The following is a 17230-nucleotide window of genomic DNA, read 5'->3' on the forward strand; positions in this document are numbered from 1 at the left end:
GACGTTACTGATACACAGATTTTTTTTCTGACATTTTCAGTCAGTTTCACTTCCACTGTAAGTTTGCTTCTAACTTCAACTGTTCTCGGAGCAGCCTCAACTGTGATTGTTTTTTCTGTTTACTAGCTGGGGTGGGACTTTTATTGTCTCTCTATTGTTTTCCGCTGATTAAGCTGAAATAATTAATAACCATCAGACTAAACCATTCTTAGGGAGGGGAGAGAGAGGAGTTTTGGAAAACTTATTTTACTAAATTGCATGTTTTGTGGTTTTCATTGAACAATCAGGCATACAAATGTATATATTGTAATGATTCATAAGAGTAGAGGAATATATAGCATAACTGCTGAATTTAGTAGGGCCCCTGGGCAGTGGGGGCCCCTATAATTGTCACCACCTTTCACCCCACTAGCGACGGCCCTGCCCATGCTTGTACATGGCACATGTCATTTTTAGGATTAGCTGCAACTGCTAATACAGTGATAGTCAGAAATCGGATCGCCCCTAATGGTGTGCCCCATGCTCCATCCATTGGGTCCTCGGTATGATCCTGACAGAGATTTGCGGAAATAAAGGACTCCACATCTATTTATACTAGAATAATGATTTCAGAATGATACAAGATAAATCAAGATTAACATTTAAATTAACGTTAACATTTAGTTTTAACATAAATTTCAATCTTTCTCATCCTACCAGTGACTGCAGTGAAGTTAAGATCATTTAACCAATCGCACTGAGACCTTTAAAAAGATACCAAAAATAAAAGGGAAAAACAATAGATTCACAAGATACTTCATCTGTGGTTTTACAGCTTCCGTGTCTTGAATCAGGGGGCAGGGAGTCGGGCGAGGGAGAGGGGGAGAAGGTTTGGGCAGGCTGATGATGTCCCACAGTCTTTCTGTGAGATCTTCTCTCCAGATTAGTGAGTTTTATTGTGCTATTGCAGGGGGTTGGATCTCAGCTTTTGTCTTAGCAGAAAAAACAATCCTAACCCAAACCCATCCTTACAAGTTCATGATTTTGAACACAGCTTTGAAGCGTTTACTAAAGAGCTGATGAGATGCATCAGTGAGTTTGATTAGGAAGAGTTCACACATGTTGGTGTGTCTCCAGGAACAGGTTTGGGAAATACTGAGTTACAGCATCATCTCCTGCAGTACATGAGCCTGTCCAGCAGAGGGACACACACACACACACACACACACACACACACACACACACACACACACACACACACACACACACACACACACACACACACACACACACACACACACACACACACACACACACACACACACACACACAACACACACATTGTGGAGAAAATCAAATGATCACAGTTTCTCTTCTGGTGTTGATATATTTTCTCACAAGTTACTTAACTACTGAAAATTACTTTTATTTCTGTCAAATTAAACACAAGATTATTGTGACCAATACATATAAAAATAAAAACATTAAAGTGAGAATTTAAATGAAATTCACAGTCTTGTAAAAGCATAGATCTTACTGTGAATGATTCATCATGTACACATTCATTTTTTGCCCCACAATTTTTCTTTTTTGATAATCTGTTACACTTGAACACAACACATAAGAAAAGATCTGTCACTATTTCCTTTTCATTGAGACTTTAAGTCAAGTCCCCTTTATTTATAGATTTACTGGATACATTTTAAATGTAAGTGTGATTGACGAATGAGACGCTTATTATTGAAGCATAATTTGCAAAACTATGTATATTATGTACATTTCTCTAGAAGAAACTAGAGACACTTGCTCTAACTTGTAAAACTGAATTGATCTAGAAGCAGAATCAGATTTAACTGTGATTTTCTGCTGTAATGATCAGTTTAACTGGTAAGATCCTCAGAGGAGTTGTGCAGTGATTATATAAGAATGGAAACACAGTCTCTGTGAAGGACGTCCTGATTGTGAGTAAATGTGTGTTAGTGACAGGATCAGAGAATGACACTGTTCCTCTGCCATAGTCCAGCTGAACTCTCACACGCTGAAGCTTCACTTTAACAGGAAAGACAGAGAGGGGTTGATCTGGGGATTGTGAGCTGTATTCACTGTCCCAGTACTGCACAAGCCAGACATTAGACTTGAAGAAAATCGCTCCCTTCCTTTGGTTTGATGCTGTGGTTATTCCAAGAATCCAGAGTTTATTGTCACCAACCTCCACATCCCAGCAGTGTGTTCCTGAGTTAAAGCCCTCAGATCCCAGGACACATGCATAAAAGTCAAACCTCTCTGGATTATCAGGAAGTGTTTTATCTTCATCACTGTTCGACACACTGGTCAGATCAGACGAGAGTGTGAGACGAGGATCTGCTGTGTTTGGATCAAGAGTCAACGGAGCTGCAAAGAGAAGAACATCAGATTACAGGAGGAAATATGATCAGAAATATAAATGTAAAACACATATAAAGACTTTGATGAAAAGAATCATAAATCATAACAATGGTCTCTCAGTTTCTGTCAGAATGGATTGAGGCTTCAGGTTTAATATCAGTATTCAACTAGATTAGAAAGTTCATCGAGACAAACTTTAAATTGGCTTGAAAAAGCCGGACCAGAAAGTTTGAAAAAGTTTGAAATAGTTTAAAGTTTGAAATCGTTTGAAGTTTAAAGTTTGAAATAGTTGAAAAAGTTTAAAGTTTGAAATAGTTGGAAAAGTTTAAAGTTTTTCAATAGTTTGAGTTTTAGTTAGTAGTTTAGACCTCCTATGCGGTTGCTAGGGTATTCAGGTGGTTGCTGTGCGGTTGCTAGGGTACTTGGGGTGGTTGGCAAGGTCCTGCTATGTGGTTGCTAGGATACTCAGATGGTTGCTAGGGTGGTTGCTATGCGGTTGCTAAGGTACTTGGGATGTATGTGGTTGCTAGGTTGGTTGCTATGCGGTTGATAAGGTATTTGGGGTGGTTGCTATGTGGTTGCTAGGGTACTCTGTGTGGTTGCTAGGGTCTTGCTATGTGGTTGCTAGGGTACTTGGGTGGTTACTAAGGTCTAGCTATGTGATTGCTAGGGTACTCAGGGTGGTTGCTAGGGTGTTGCTATGCGGTTGCTAGGGTACTCTGAGTGGTTGCTAAGGTCTTGTTATGTGGTTGCTAGGGTACACTTGGTGTTGTAGCTATGGTGTTCTGGGTGGTTGCTATGATAGATAGATAGATAGATAGATAGATAGATAGATAGATAGATAGATAGATAGATAGATAGATAGATAGATAGATAGATAGATAGATAGATAGATAGATAGATAGATAGATACTTAACCATAGAGACTCATTAAACTATCTATCATCTATCTATCTATCTATCTATCTATCTATCTATCTATCTATCTATCTATCTATCTATCTATCTATCTATCTATCTATCTATCTATCTATCTATCTATCTATCTATCTATCTATCTATCTATATATAACTTTAGTTCATAGAATGTCAGTTTGAGTGAGTCTGGGCTTCAGTGTTTAGATTTGAATTTTTGACAGTTGGACAGTTTGAAAATCTGAACATTCCGTCAATGAAAGTCTATGGGAGTTTTTCCAAGTTTTAATCAGCATTTGTAGGAAAAGTGTGAGTCCGATCAGTTAGAAAAGATAAAGCAACTCAAGCCAGAACCGTCTGAAGGTCTGAGTTTGGAGTAGGGGAGAGCGGGGCAAAACCTAACACTTTTTGACTTTCTCCGTTTGTGTAAATCCACTTGGGGTTCAGAGTATTTAATTTTTCCCACATTAATTGCACACATGTCTAGTACAATTATGTGGTTTTGTTTCATTAATACAGTGTATACTTTTTTCTTGATTTACCCCGAAAGAATGGAAGTGAAATGTGACAACATGCCCCATAGGTGAGGGGTACATTGTAACATGTGGTGGGGCACAATGTAACATGACCAAATGACAGCTTAAAATGTTACCTGATATAATCAAAAAAATATACAAGACAAACTAAAATATTTTATCAACAAAATACAATTATCAACTTTTTAAAATAAAATAATGGCATTTTTAAATTTTTGAGTTTGACTACAAACACAACGCTAAATACAGCTATACAGCATTGTTCAAAACATAATAATAAATAATATCTGAATATTAACTCTCAGTCATTATTCACACTTTTCTTATGGTTTCTCAAAAGAATTCATAAGTACAGAATATAATGGCATATTTCTAATAGGGGCTCATTGTAACGCAGTGTGACAACACACCCCATCTGCACAACTGGGATTTATATCTTGGCTCGTGTCTTCTGCTGTTAGATCAGCATTAAAGAACGATCAACTGTTAAATAACAGATATAAGATTAAAATAATATCAGATTTGTCTTATTTTAAATAAACAAAAAAACAGAGATGAAAACTAAACTGAAGTAAAAAATGTACTTTTGCTATGGTTAAAAACATGTTCAGTAAAATCTTCCAGAGATTTTTTAATTTTGGCGCTATTTTTTCTCTAAATAATGTTGATATGGCAACTACCGTAAAACTTCAAATAATAGCCCGGGCTTCTATTTACCCAAATCGCCGAACTGCACCGGTTTGTATTTGAAACAGGCGTCTATAAGAGACAGGCTTTTAATTTAGTGTTGAGATGTTCAAGCATGACGGTTACCACATTATATTACGTTTTATTTATAATTAATTTGAATGTGTTTAACAAATCATTTAATGTAAGAAATGTCTTAGATTATTGGCAGCACAAAAAACGAAACGATGTGACAGCAATGGGCAGAAGTAAAACAATATAAGTTACCGCTAAAATCCATTGAGCGTATGAACTTGTTGTCCGAAACACATCAACAAGAAAGAATGAAGGCTACCCTGTAAAACAACTGCAATCATGTGATAGAAAATTACTCTATTCATCACTATCATCATCCCCGCGATTCTTGATTCAAGTTCATGGGCGAATTCCTCCTCCACTTCTCTCTCTCCAGCCTCCGCTAAATCTGCCTGCCTTGCTCGCACTAACAGATCTCGCCCAGATGCGCACGGCTCTCCCTCTTTGAAACAATGGATAATGTGGTCCTCGCTTCCATCAGAAGCTACTGTCAGGCCACATACCTAAGGATAACATCCCGAAGTTAATGAAATATATCTCCTCCTTCTCCCTCGCACACACAAACACACTGTGTTTCAAGCGTCTGCGCGCAAGCATTAAAGGAATTTTTCAGCCGCTCCGTATCCAGCTTTACCCACGCTTGAAATTTGACAACTGTCAGCTTAAATGTCAAATTATACTTTTCTCCATGGTGGTATTGAGGGAATTAAGAAAAACTGAAGACTGAAAGTTCGTTATCCTCTTTGTTATGTTGCCATAGTGATGAGTCGTTCATGAACGGTTCCGTCTGTCACGTGAAATATAATCAAAACATAGAACAGACGATCTGACGGGTTTGAGAAGATCAAATACAGCCCGATACTAAAAAACAGACCCGGCGTCTATTTGAGACCGGCCTTTATTTACCCAAACCTGTCGTCGCACCAGGCGTTTAAAAGAGACAGGCGTCTATTTGGGACTCGGCTATTATTTGAAGTTTTACGGTAGTAAATACACTAAGTTTCGTCATTTTGCATGTGTGGAAAGGGTTAAAACATGTGTGTTACAACTAACCCCGCGTTAGGTTGTGCCCCGAGTTAAAGCTCTAGGAGGAGTTAAGTAGCTCACACCGGACGCGAATGACGCAAATAATTCGCGCAAAGTTGGACGCTTGAACATTTGGAGTTTACTCGCTTCATTCGCGCGACAATCACTTCACAACAGACGTGAATTCGCCTCATGGGCGGGGCTTCTGCCAGCGGCTCGTCTCGTTGAGAAATGGCTGACATGGGCTGTGTTCACACGTCTTTTTTGTTGAAATCTACTGTTAATGTGTGACAAAGCGTAGTTTTTAGACTTTTTCAGGCGATAATGTAGTTGTTTAAAGCTCAAATCTGTGGTTTATTTATAAAGAGAGCGCCTATTTGAACATGTGATCTGGTGTGTGTGGAGTTGTGAGCTCCAGTGGATCAGCGGCGCTCATTAACCCCGGCGAGAGCAGCCTTTCCTCGGCCAGTCCTTCTGCCGTCTGCCGCTGGCTCTGATGTCTCTGTGGCGTCTCCAGCTATAATTCGTCTTGTGTTGATGTAACGGCTGATCTTTGGTCTCATGGATCTATAATTTGTTCCCTGGCAAATCTCTTAGGCTGAGGGCAAAGTGAAGTTTCATTACTTTTTTATTTTTAGGCTATTTAACTTTACGTTACAGTTGTAGCCGACTAGCACTGACTTTGAATGTGTGACTGAATTGTTTGCTTTATTTCATGTGTAGCTTATTATACCTTTTATTTATACTTTTGTATTATTGATCAAACATAAACTTCCATTTAAAGGAACATGCCAACTTTTTGGGACTTTGGCTTATTCACTGTATCCCCCAGAGTTAGATAAGTCCAGTGATGGGAATAACGGCGTTATAGATAAACGTCGTTACTAACGGAATTATTTTTTTCAGTAACGAGTAATCAAACGAATTACTGTTCCTCCCGTTACAACGCCGTTAGCGTTACTGAGGGAAAAAAAAGCGGCGTTAGTCGCGTTACTATAATTGAGCTCACTGAAGCGCTTTTCATCCGAACAGGCTCTCTGTCAGTCGGACCTGCAACGTGTGTGTGTGTGTGTGTGCGTGTTGGGGGTGGGTGCGGTGGTGCACATAACTGATGGTGATTGGTGGGTGGGAGAGAGACAAGGTTGAAGTTGATAGGTTGAGTTCACACCTATTTTTTTCACGGTCTATGGTTCACACACACACACACACACACACACCAATGACGCACACGCATATGCACATTCAGCGATGGTCCAACGACTTCAAAGGTAGCTTTCGCAAACTGGAAGTATAAGCGCTACTTTTCCCTCGTTGAGGTGAAAGGTAAGAATATTTATGTAACATGCAACTTACGCCCAGGAAGAAAGAGTCTCTCCACGCCGGTGGCAAGTGATTCTGAAGCGCCTCACATCATCATATGCCACAAAATTAGTGGCTAAAAACCCAGGTGATAACGTGAGCTCCACTACCAAAGGAAAGTATAGTACTGATAATATTTACACAATATTTACACTATAGTAGGCCTACTGATAATATTTACAATAATGCATTGAATTTGATAGGTGTCTCTCACATTGTCCCACAGCAACATTACAATAGTGTACATTAATGTACAATGTTTTATAATAATAATTTATTCTATTTAGTGTCCAATTCATTCATTTAACATATCTAATATTGGGGGCATCCAAGTTATTTGACATATTTGAACATTTTGAAAAAAAAAAAAAAGTAACGCAGTAATTACTTTCCCTGGTAATTAGTTACTTTTATAATGATGTAAATCAGTTACTAACTCAGTTACTATTTGTAAGAAGTAACTAGTAACTATAACTAATTACTTTTTTAAAGTAACGTGCCCAACACTGGATAAGTCCATACACACATTCTCATCTCCGTGCATCCCATAACTCTGTCTGACGCACCCACCGTTAGCCTAGCTTAGCACAAAGACTGGAGGTATATGGCTCCAGCTAGTTCATGCTATTCATGTAATAGTGTCACTAACGGTACATTATGTAGCTAATGACACTGTTACAGGAGGCTAGTCATCTAAAAACATAAAGGAAGTACTTACCGCAGCTGCTTGCTCTGGATATGGATCCAAACACACCTGTAGCCATCATCAAGTAGCCTACCATCGGGTTTGCTCAGAACATTTAACCGAGGACGACTATATTGAAAAAATGGAAAATTATGAAACGTGGGCTGAAGGATACGGCCATCCCATCGGTAGTACAGACAGGACAAAGCGGATCACCTGTGGCTGCGGTAAGTGTTGCGTTATGTTTTTAGATGACTAGCCTCCTGTAACAGTGCCATTAGCTACATAATGTACCGTTAGTGACACTATCACATGAATAGGGTGGTCATACTGTATTGCAGTTGTTCCCGTGCCCATGTATCCCCTGTAATGTCCCAGATCACTCCGCCCTCCGCAGAAGTAGAGCAGTGCTGCGCCTTCTGAGAATATAGTCCCAGTGTGTATACGTTTATAATATATTGCTGTGTCTCATGTAACCTTGTTATTTGTACACGCTGTGACTATACACATAACAACATGTAAATAGGAAAATGTTGGTGTTATTTTGTCACTTATTGAGCAGTAGGCTAGCTGGAGCCATATACCTCCAGTCTTTGTGCTAAGCTAGGCTAACGGTGGGTGCGTCAGACAGAGTTATGGGATGCACGGAGATGAGAATGGTGTGTATGGACTTATCTAACTCTGGGGGATACAGTGAATAAGCCAAAGTCCCAAAAAGTTGGCGTGTTCCTTTAACAAAAAGAGACTGGGTTGTGTTTCATGTCATTTAATGTTATCACAGTGATAATCATATTGTCTGAAGCAGATATTAATATACAGATTTTCTCCTCATTGTTGTCACTACTAGAGCAAGCTCCTCCTGATTAGTTAACGCGGCGCGAATATCCGCCAAAGTTCAGATTTTTCAACTCGGGCGATTCGCAATGAATCGCGCCGCAGAATGTCTATTTCCGTCTTAACATGTAAATAATTTGCGACCAGTGTGAGCGCACCATTAGAGTCAAAAATTTAGAGTAAGAAAAATAATAATGATATTAAGTTTAATCAGATTTCAGTAAGTTGGCTCTTCCAAGCTTAATAAACACTATTGTATCCTAATACATAAGCAGAGACCATGAGGAACAGACTTCTGTAGTCATTATGAGTTCACTGTATGATCTGATGATCTTCTGAAATACAGTTCAGATTCACTCAGAAATTCAAGTGATTATTAATATATTTCTCTCAGATGTTAATGTTGTGTGTGTTTATATCTGAAGGATGTTTTGCGCTGGTGTCAGATCTGCTGAGACTCACTGTGTTGGACAGTTTCCAGCATCTTCTTCCAGACTCTGAACGGCAGGTTACCCAGGTAACGGGACACATCAATCAAAGCTCCAGAACTCATCTGTGGATCCGGCTGTGAGATCTGGACTCTGGAGGAACATTCAGGAGTCAGAACTGCAGTGAATTTGAGTTCAGATCCACTGAGAGAAGAGATACGAGCAGCTCACTCACCTTTCCATTGAGACGCTAAAGTTCTGGAAAATATAGAGTTTGAAAACATGTTAATATCTTATCAAACACTCTCATTGTCAGTGAGTCTCAAGTTGTTTTCTGCTCAAAGAATGAAGCCAGATTGATTGGTCACCTTTAGAAACGAGACGTCATTGGCTTTCATCATCTCCTCCATGTCTCTGATTGTGTGTGAAAGAGCTGAGATGTGTGTGTTCATCTCCTCCAGCTTCTCCTTCATCATCTGCTTCTTCTGCTCCTCTTCCTCCCTCAGTGCAGTGATTGTAGCTTCTTCTTCGTCTCTGAGAAACTGATGAAGCTTCTCAAACTCTTCTTTAATCTGACGCTCTGTGTGCTCAGCTTGAGACTGAAATCACATCACATTCACTTCAGTCAGCTCTGTGTGAACACACACTCCACTAATGTCAATAATAAACTGTGTGTGTGAATGTTGAGTGTTTAACTCTTTATACATCCTCACCTCGATGTGTTGGATTGTTTCATCACACTCTCCTTTCATTTCTTCTCCATGTTTGAGCTTGTTTTGTAAGGACGTCAGCGCTGTGTTAAATTCCTCCTACAGGTTAAGATGAAAATCTGTGAAACTTATGAAGCTATAAGAGGTTTAAACATTGTGTGTGTGGATTAGCAAAATTGTGTCTGGTGTGTGTGTTTATTGTTATATTATTTATATGTTGAATGGTTCATTCTCAGGACAATTTTTTATATAGTTTGGAAAGGTCGAACGTCAAGAAATCATGTTTTCACCAAACAAATGTGGATTTTGCAACGGCCGATTCTCAATTATTATATCCATGCAGTTGTAAAAGATACTACTATCACTTTTTGGTGTCTTGAAATAAATCACATATTATCAGTTAAAAAATATTAATAACTCATGACATTTCTATTGTTTTCAAAACATGTTTTGTGCCAATGCTGTTACATTCAAGACGATCTGAACATCCGAGCGGTCGAAGCAGTGCAGAGTTTTATATCAGTAGTAAGTCATGGAGATTTAGTCTGAGCAAAAATAAATACTGATTTATTACTGTTTCTATGTTTAGCACTGTATTTAGCATGAAATGAGAGACATTTGTCTTACCTTGTAAGATGGAAGCACTTCACTGAAGGGTCTGAATGTGTGTTTGGTGTGTTTCTCTGAGACTATGCACACTAAACACACAGGCTGTTTGTCCTCCAGACAGAAGAGTTTGAGTTTCTCACTGTGTAAACTGCACATCTCCTCAGACTCTGATGAACGCCTCTCATTTCCCTCCTTCAGGAACAACTCACACAAGTTTTTTAACGCAAGATTAACTGGAGGATCATGTCTTGAGGATCTTCTCCTGCAAACGGGACACTCCTGAGTTTCCTTAGTTTTCCAGAACTGTTGTAGACACTCTTTACAAAAACTGTGAGTACAGGACAATAAAACAGGAACCTTGAAGATTTCACAGCAAACAGGACAAGAAAGCTCTTCTGCAGATTTTGAATCCATTTCCTCGTCTTGTAAAAGATCCAATGATCTACAGTTTAGTTTCACTTTCTGGTCTTTGGTTTGAAAAGTAAATAACTATTACAATCAAAATCGAATCTCAGTTATTTCAGACTTACACAAGTATCCTAATATATATAATGTGTCCTCTGTTCTTCACAACACTGACTCGATTTAGCTTTCAGTAAAAATGAAAGTTAGAAATAATGACTAGTCATTTCCTGGTTTTGTAAGAGGGTGGAGCTTCTGAAGACAGACTGGATTTCTGAGTTTCTGTTGGTGTGGTTCAGTTGTAATAGGCCTTGTATTGATGATTAAATAGAAAGTGTGTTCAAATGTTTTCACTTTAATGATCACCTGCTGGTTAAGTTACTAAACCTCTTTGAAACCAATTTGTGCATAGACTGGCAAGTAGGTGAGTCCAGCAATATACAGTCATGTGAAAAAAAAGGACCCCCTTTTGAATTCTGTGGTTGTACATATCAGAACATAATATAAAATTGAGATCATTGTCCTGTTGCATGACCCAAGCTTTAGCTGTCGGACAGATGGCCTCACACTTGACTCTAGAATACTTTGGTATACAGAGGAGTTCATGGTCTACTCAACGACTGCAAGATGCCAAATCATCACCCCTCCATCAGCTGATGGACAGTTGGCATGAGGTGTTTGTGCTGATATGCTGTGTTTGGTTTTCACCAAAAGTGGTGCTGTGCATTACAGCCAAACATCTCCACTTTGGTCTCATCTGTCCAGAGGACATTGTTCCAGAAGTCTTGTGGTTTGTGTAATGATAGGGACTTCATTACAGTGACGTAAATAAAGAAAAGACGTTCCACGTGAATAAGACATGACCGTTGTACTGCGTGCTTTTTTGAAAGATATTATAGGATACATTATATGGTGTCAGAAGTGAACCTTAAGAATAGGTTACACAGAACCGCGTGCAGGAGAGAAACTGAAGCATGGCTGTTGCAGCTGTACAGACATCACATCCGGAGCAGTTTGACTTCAATTCGGCGGATTACCAAGATGAATCAGACGGTTCGAGCCCTTTCGTCTAGCATCAGGAATGAGTGCAAAACCTGAGGAATACCAAATCAGCTCTTTGTTATATGCCATGGGAGACGATGCAGACGGTATCTTTGCACTATTACAGCTGAGCGAGTCAGAGAGAAAGAGATATGACTGTGGTGGAAGCATTTAGACAGCACTGTGTCGGCATAATGCCAATTATAATCGTCGATGGTGAAACTGCAGAGAATTTTATAACAGCAGTTCACAAGCTGGCAGAACGTTAAAAGAGGAATTAATTCAAAACCGGATAGTTGTGGGAATCAGAGACATGAGACTGTCGGCAGCACTTTGGATCCAGAGCTAACATTAGCTAAAGCTATACAAAAAAGAACACCAAAATGAAACAGTTAAGAAACAGCAAACAGTGTTACATGGTGTGATGATCTGCCAAGAGCATTAGCAAATCACCACAAAGAAATAGACCATAGTCACAAACAGGGAGCAAAGTGATCTTCAGTTGTGTCTTTAATCTTGGTTAAGCAAGAAAAAAGTGATCTCAAGCCTCATTAGAGGAAAAAAAGTATAAAAATTGTAACAGTGAAAGAGATCAAGAATCGATTCCATTCAGGTTAAATCACAGGAAATTCAGTTTTAATTCAGTTTTCCCTGTTCCAGGGAAAAGTGTAATCACAGCAGACACACTTTCACACGTGCTTCTGGATGCGTGTCCTTCACGGGCTGACTTACAGCTAGAAAGTGATGTCAATGTCTTTGTGGATGCGATAGTGTCTTCCTTCCCGGTAACAGACAGCAGATTGGAGCAGATAAAGCAAGCTCAAGAAGAAGAGAAACACAAAAAGGTTAAGAACACTGTCTTGCTGGATGGCCAGAAAAACACACAGTGAGCAAAGAGCTGATGCCATATTGGCATGTGAGAGCAGAACTGACTGTACCCGATGACATCCGGTTGAAAGATGACAGGTGTCATTCCAGAGACATTGCAGAAAGAGATTCTGACAAAAATACATGACGGGCACCAGCGGATGATAAAGTGCCATGCCAGAGCACAACACTCAGTCTGGTGGCCGGTGTGTTTCCTCACACATTCGTCAGATGGTGGAACAGTTGTAACACTCAGCCCAATACACTGAGTTACAAAAGTTAAAATTGGGGTCAGATTAAACTGTGTGATGTTGGGAGTGTTTAAAAAGATGAGACGAAAAACAGAAATATGATCAATAAATGAAGTGCATTTACAATATTCACATGAAACACAAAACAACGCAATAAAGCAACTTTAGAAACTTAGGTTGTTAAAAGCGTGGAGTCCATTCTCACCGTACCCTAAACCAGTCCTTACGAGTAGGGATGGGTAGTTCAACACCAGTGTCCACACACTCAAGTTTTTGACACACTAGTGCTTCTAAACAATGTTCCTGAGCATTGCTTTATACGAGGCTGTCATGTGACCTGTTGAAATTAAGTTTTGTTACATCACTGACATGTCACGCCGGGCTCAAATATAAAGCACATCGATTGCTCTGTCCCATACCTGCTGTCCATGTAGTGCAATATTATAATTATATCAGTCATACTTCTGTGTTTGCAGCTTTTTTAATGTGGTGTTTTGTTGTTAATTAAAATACTTTTGTCTGTTGTCTGAATGTAAATTAAATCATCTTGCGGGCTCAACCACTGTTCCCAAAAAGAATAAAAGTCCTTCCTCAACCACAAACTTGTCACACACGGCTTGCTAATGACATTAAATACGCTTATGCTTATTAAATACAAATAAACCTTGCAATGACATCCCAATGATCAAAACATCTGAATGACAGCTGGTGTAGGAATTTTTATTGACCATCAGATGACGAAGTAGAGTCAAAAGCTTCGAAGCACCAACGCAGTTTCGTTCGGCACATCCCTACTTAAGAGTCCTAGGCTAAATCAGAAATCGCCCCCTATAACCTCAAATAGGGCATTATTTGAAGGGACAGCCATTTGTAGTGGTGTCCGAAACCATAGTGGATGTTATTGAGTGCACTCATTCAATCCCACATTGCACCGCCGATGTACACACAAAAGCTGTCCGACTTCACACACTCGTTTTCATTCACTCCTTCAAGTGAACTGTATTAGTGGACTAACGTAGGGAATAGTGAATGAAGTTTATTGGGCGAATTCGGATTCAGTCCTAGTGTGTTGAAAGTCCCAATGTGAATGTGTCCACCGGTGTACAATCCACAGTGATAATCCAATAAAGTGTGTATTCCTGAATGTGAAACCTCCCCCGCACCACGGTCCGGACCAAACAGACGAAATTTGGTCAGATGAAAAGAGGTAGTCTCGGTCCGGATCAAACTGAACAAAGGTTCGGTTCGTTTTTAGTGTGAAAGCATTTTCTGTATGGTTCGGACTTTCAGACCATTTACAGGAAGTTCCTGTTTATGTTTAAATATTATAATGTTATTTTTAAATTCAATCTAGGCTAGATTGATTATGAAAAGTGAAAAGATGCGCAATATGTCAGAAGACAGAAGGTCAGAAATGATTTTGAAAGAAATTTTGTATGATTTTGCTTAGAAAGCCTTTCTTTAATGTGAATTTCGTTTCATATAAATTGTATCTTAATTTTAATCAACATTTAATCAGATAATTGCCTGGATTTTATAAATAAGAAGCAAATAGTCTATAGCAGACTATAGCAGGCTTTGCACATGAACTGGAGCGCGTCTCAAATAAACCGAAACTCAGCAGCTACTTGTCTCACAAACATGAGAAACATGTGTATATAAAGCTTGAAATGTCCACTTTTAAATGTAACGAAAAGAAAATAGTCAAGCAATGTGCACTGTTCAATAGTGGCAACGATATGCATCCGTTCATTCATTCTTGTCAAAGACGCTGACGTCAGACGCATGTCCGTTTACAAACCAATCAATGTCCAGATGCCGCACACATAGATGATGACGAGTGGACGCAAGTGTGTCAAGTAAAGTTCTTTAGTGCGATCGCATAATTGCAATGTGAAACCAAACCAAAACTAACCAAATGTATAAAATGTATCAAAACATGAACTTCGGTTCGGACCTTGGTGTGGACTTTCAGGTGTGAAAACGCCCTTAAAGACAAAATTAAATATTTTTACATTTTCTATAGAGTCCCACAACCATTGCCTTTTGGTCAATTGTGCAGTTTTGAAGCCAAAATATATAATTTAGCGAGTGATTTGTCCTCAACCATTGAGTTTTTGACTGTGTTTGGGAAAATCTGCTCAACTTCACAAAATATGATATTGTCAGTGTCAGAAAGTGTTTTATTCCTGACATTTTATTTTGAAAATGTAATGATGTCATATCCTTTCCGAGCGCATCACATCATCATTGCCGACTCCGCATTCTGTGGGATGGTGGCTCGCGTGTGCGTAACCTAATCGAAAGTAAGTTTCATCCTGCACTAAGATGCAAATATTGCCATCGGACTTGTTTAGATGGTGTATACTTTCACCTGTTTACATGTTAAGTATATTATACGCATGGTACTTGATACTTTGTGTGTATTTCTTTAGTTAATAGGTATTACGTGAACATGTTATAAGCCTTGTTAGGCTGGAGATTGTTTCTTTTACATTATTCCAGCCTTAAGCTGTATTTTCGAGTTCTATATTTAAGTTATTATGCCCTTTAGTCCTACTGCTAAATTGTGTTTAGCCTCTGTGTCGCTGTCAGACGCACGTGTAGTTCGGCACTCCCTGGCCATGCCCCCCTCATGTGCTGGGGCATGGGTGCAGTTGCTTTGCTTCCACTAGAGGGAAGCGAAGACCACCAAATCCATTTAGTATTCCTACTTGGCCTCATTAACCTTTTGTATGCCTGTATATTAGTTGTTTATGACTCTTTTCAGGTTATTCGACCAAATTATTATATTTCAGTATTCTGATTCCATGTTTATTATTGCATTGGATATTACTTTATACTTTTGTACATTGTGATTAATATTATTTTATTCTTTGTTTCTTTATAGACCACACATACACACACCCCACCTATATACCTATTTGTACACCAATGATTGTACCCAAACTACAATATTAAAGTTTGCTGGAATAACTTCTCCGTGCCCTTCTCTCTGACCGGAGCCCTGTCAAAGGAAACTGCCAGACCAGTATTATCCCCTTCAGAGTGTCCCACTCTATCACATGGTCCTTCGAGCCGGATCTGACAGCTTTCTGGAGTCAATATCTGGAGACAGTGCTGCCTCATCAGGCAAGAGGTCCATTGCAGACGGGCTATCCGAGCTAAAAAGTGCCATGTTGGAGGAACAGGTCAAGCGAATGGAATTAGCAGAAGTGCAGCGGCAGATCATGGAGCAGACGCTAGTGGACGAGCATTGTACTCTTCTAGACAAAGAAGCCAGGGATGCCCTCTATGAGAAGGAGGAACTTCTCATAGAACAAGAACGTCAGAGACGTCGACTGGAGGAGAAAGCAGAGATGGCATACAAGAGTAAAGAGGCTATCACCAGGCATCAGATGTTGCGACGGCGACAGAAAGAGAAAGAGATGGAATTGGCGCAAGCGGCTCTTATCACGTCTTTCCTGAAGGAAGAAGGGATTGAGAGTTCCCGTTCCCCCAGGCACCTCAGCGAATGTGGGCGCTACCTAATGTCCTCATCAGAAGCTCAGCCTCTCCTACTCCACTCACAAGATGGACATGGACTGCTCCATTCTACTCCGTCTATTCATGTTATGCCACCAGTTTCCAGTACAGTCATAAGTCCACCTGTCTCGACTAGTCTTACATCAATCCAGCCCGCTCCACAAGTGAGTGCTTATACTGCTACAAGTGTACTCGCTCAGCCGCAGCCTACGTATCTTACCATGCTTCCTCCTTCAGCAATCATCAACCCAGCTTCGCAGTCGGCTCCCAGATCAGCCGTGAGTGCCGTTACCTCATGTGCTCCGCCACTGTCAGTAGAACAGTATATGGCCCCACTTCGCCAGCCACAGATGGTCTATAGCCAAGCCCAGGTCCAATATGTGCCTCCACCTGTTACACCTCTACAGCCAGTGCTATCAGCTGCTAACACGCTGTCCTATCCTTACCCTGCTATGCCACCTTCTCCACGACAGGGCATAGCGCCTCTAGATAACAGGGCAACGCCGGGTACAGACATCATGGAGCTACTAGTTGCCACAGCTTATGGCCTTCCTAGACCTACTCTACCTCACTTCACCTCAGGTAAAGAGTCAGACTTTGCCCTGCTCAAGATGGCTTTGGATAATCTGCTCAACACACATGCTCACCTCACAGAGCAGTTTAAATATCAAGTCCTCCTCGATCACTTGAAACTACCAAGCGCCTACAAGCTAGCCCAAGCTTACATGTACCATCCAAAGCCATACACCTCAGCCCTCCAGGCTCTCCAAGATAAATATGGGCAACCGCGTCAGCTCGTGCAGAGTGAGCTGGGTGCCATCTTAAACTCACCTTACGTAAGATCTGGAGATCCAGAGGCATTTGACAACTTCGCCCTCTCAGTACAAAGTCTAGTTGGCATGCTCCGCTCCCTCGA

General features: G+C 40.2%; 1 protein-coding gene across 1 annotated transcript; it reads right to left on the reverse strand.

Annotated features, from left to right (window-relative positions):
* Window positions 1-1356: 1356 nt before the first annotated feature.
* LOC307140164 (E3 ubiquitin-protein ligase TRIM35-like) lies at window positions 1357-10862 on the reverse strand. Its single transcript, XM_079839424.1, has 6 exons — window positions 10247-10862; window positions 9623-9718; window positions 9278-9508; window positions 9145-9167; window positions 8944-9062; window positions 1357-2370 (listed from the first exon to the last, which is right to left on the reverse strand). Exons 1-6 carry the CDS (start codon window positions 10640-10642, stop codon window positions 1829-1831), a joined length of 1407 nt encoding a protein of 468 aa, XP_079695550.1. The 5' UTR covers window positions 10643-10862; the 3' UTR covers window positions 1357-1828.
* Window positions 10863-17230: the final 6368 nt, after the last annotated feature.

The sequence above is a fragment of the Gobio gobio genome (genome assembly GCF_949357685.1).
Source record: "Gobio gobio genome assembly, chromosome: 16".
Lineage (NCBI taxonomy): Eukaryota > Metazoa > Chordata > Actinopteri > Cypriniformes > Gobionidae > Gobio > Gobio gobio.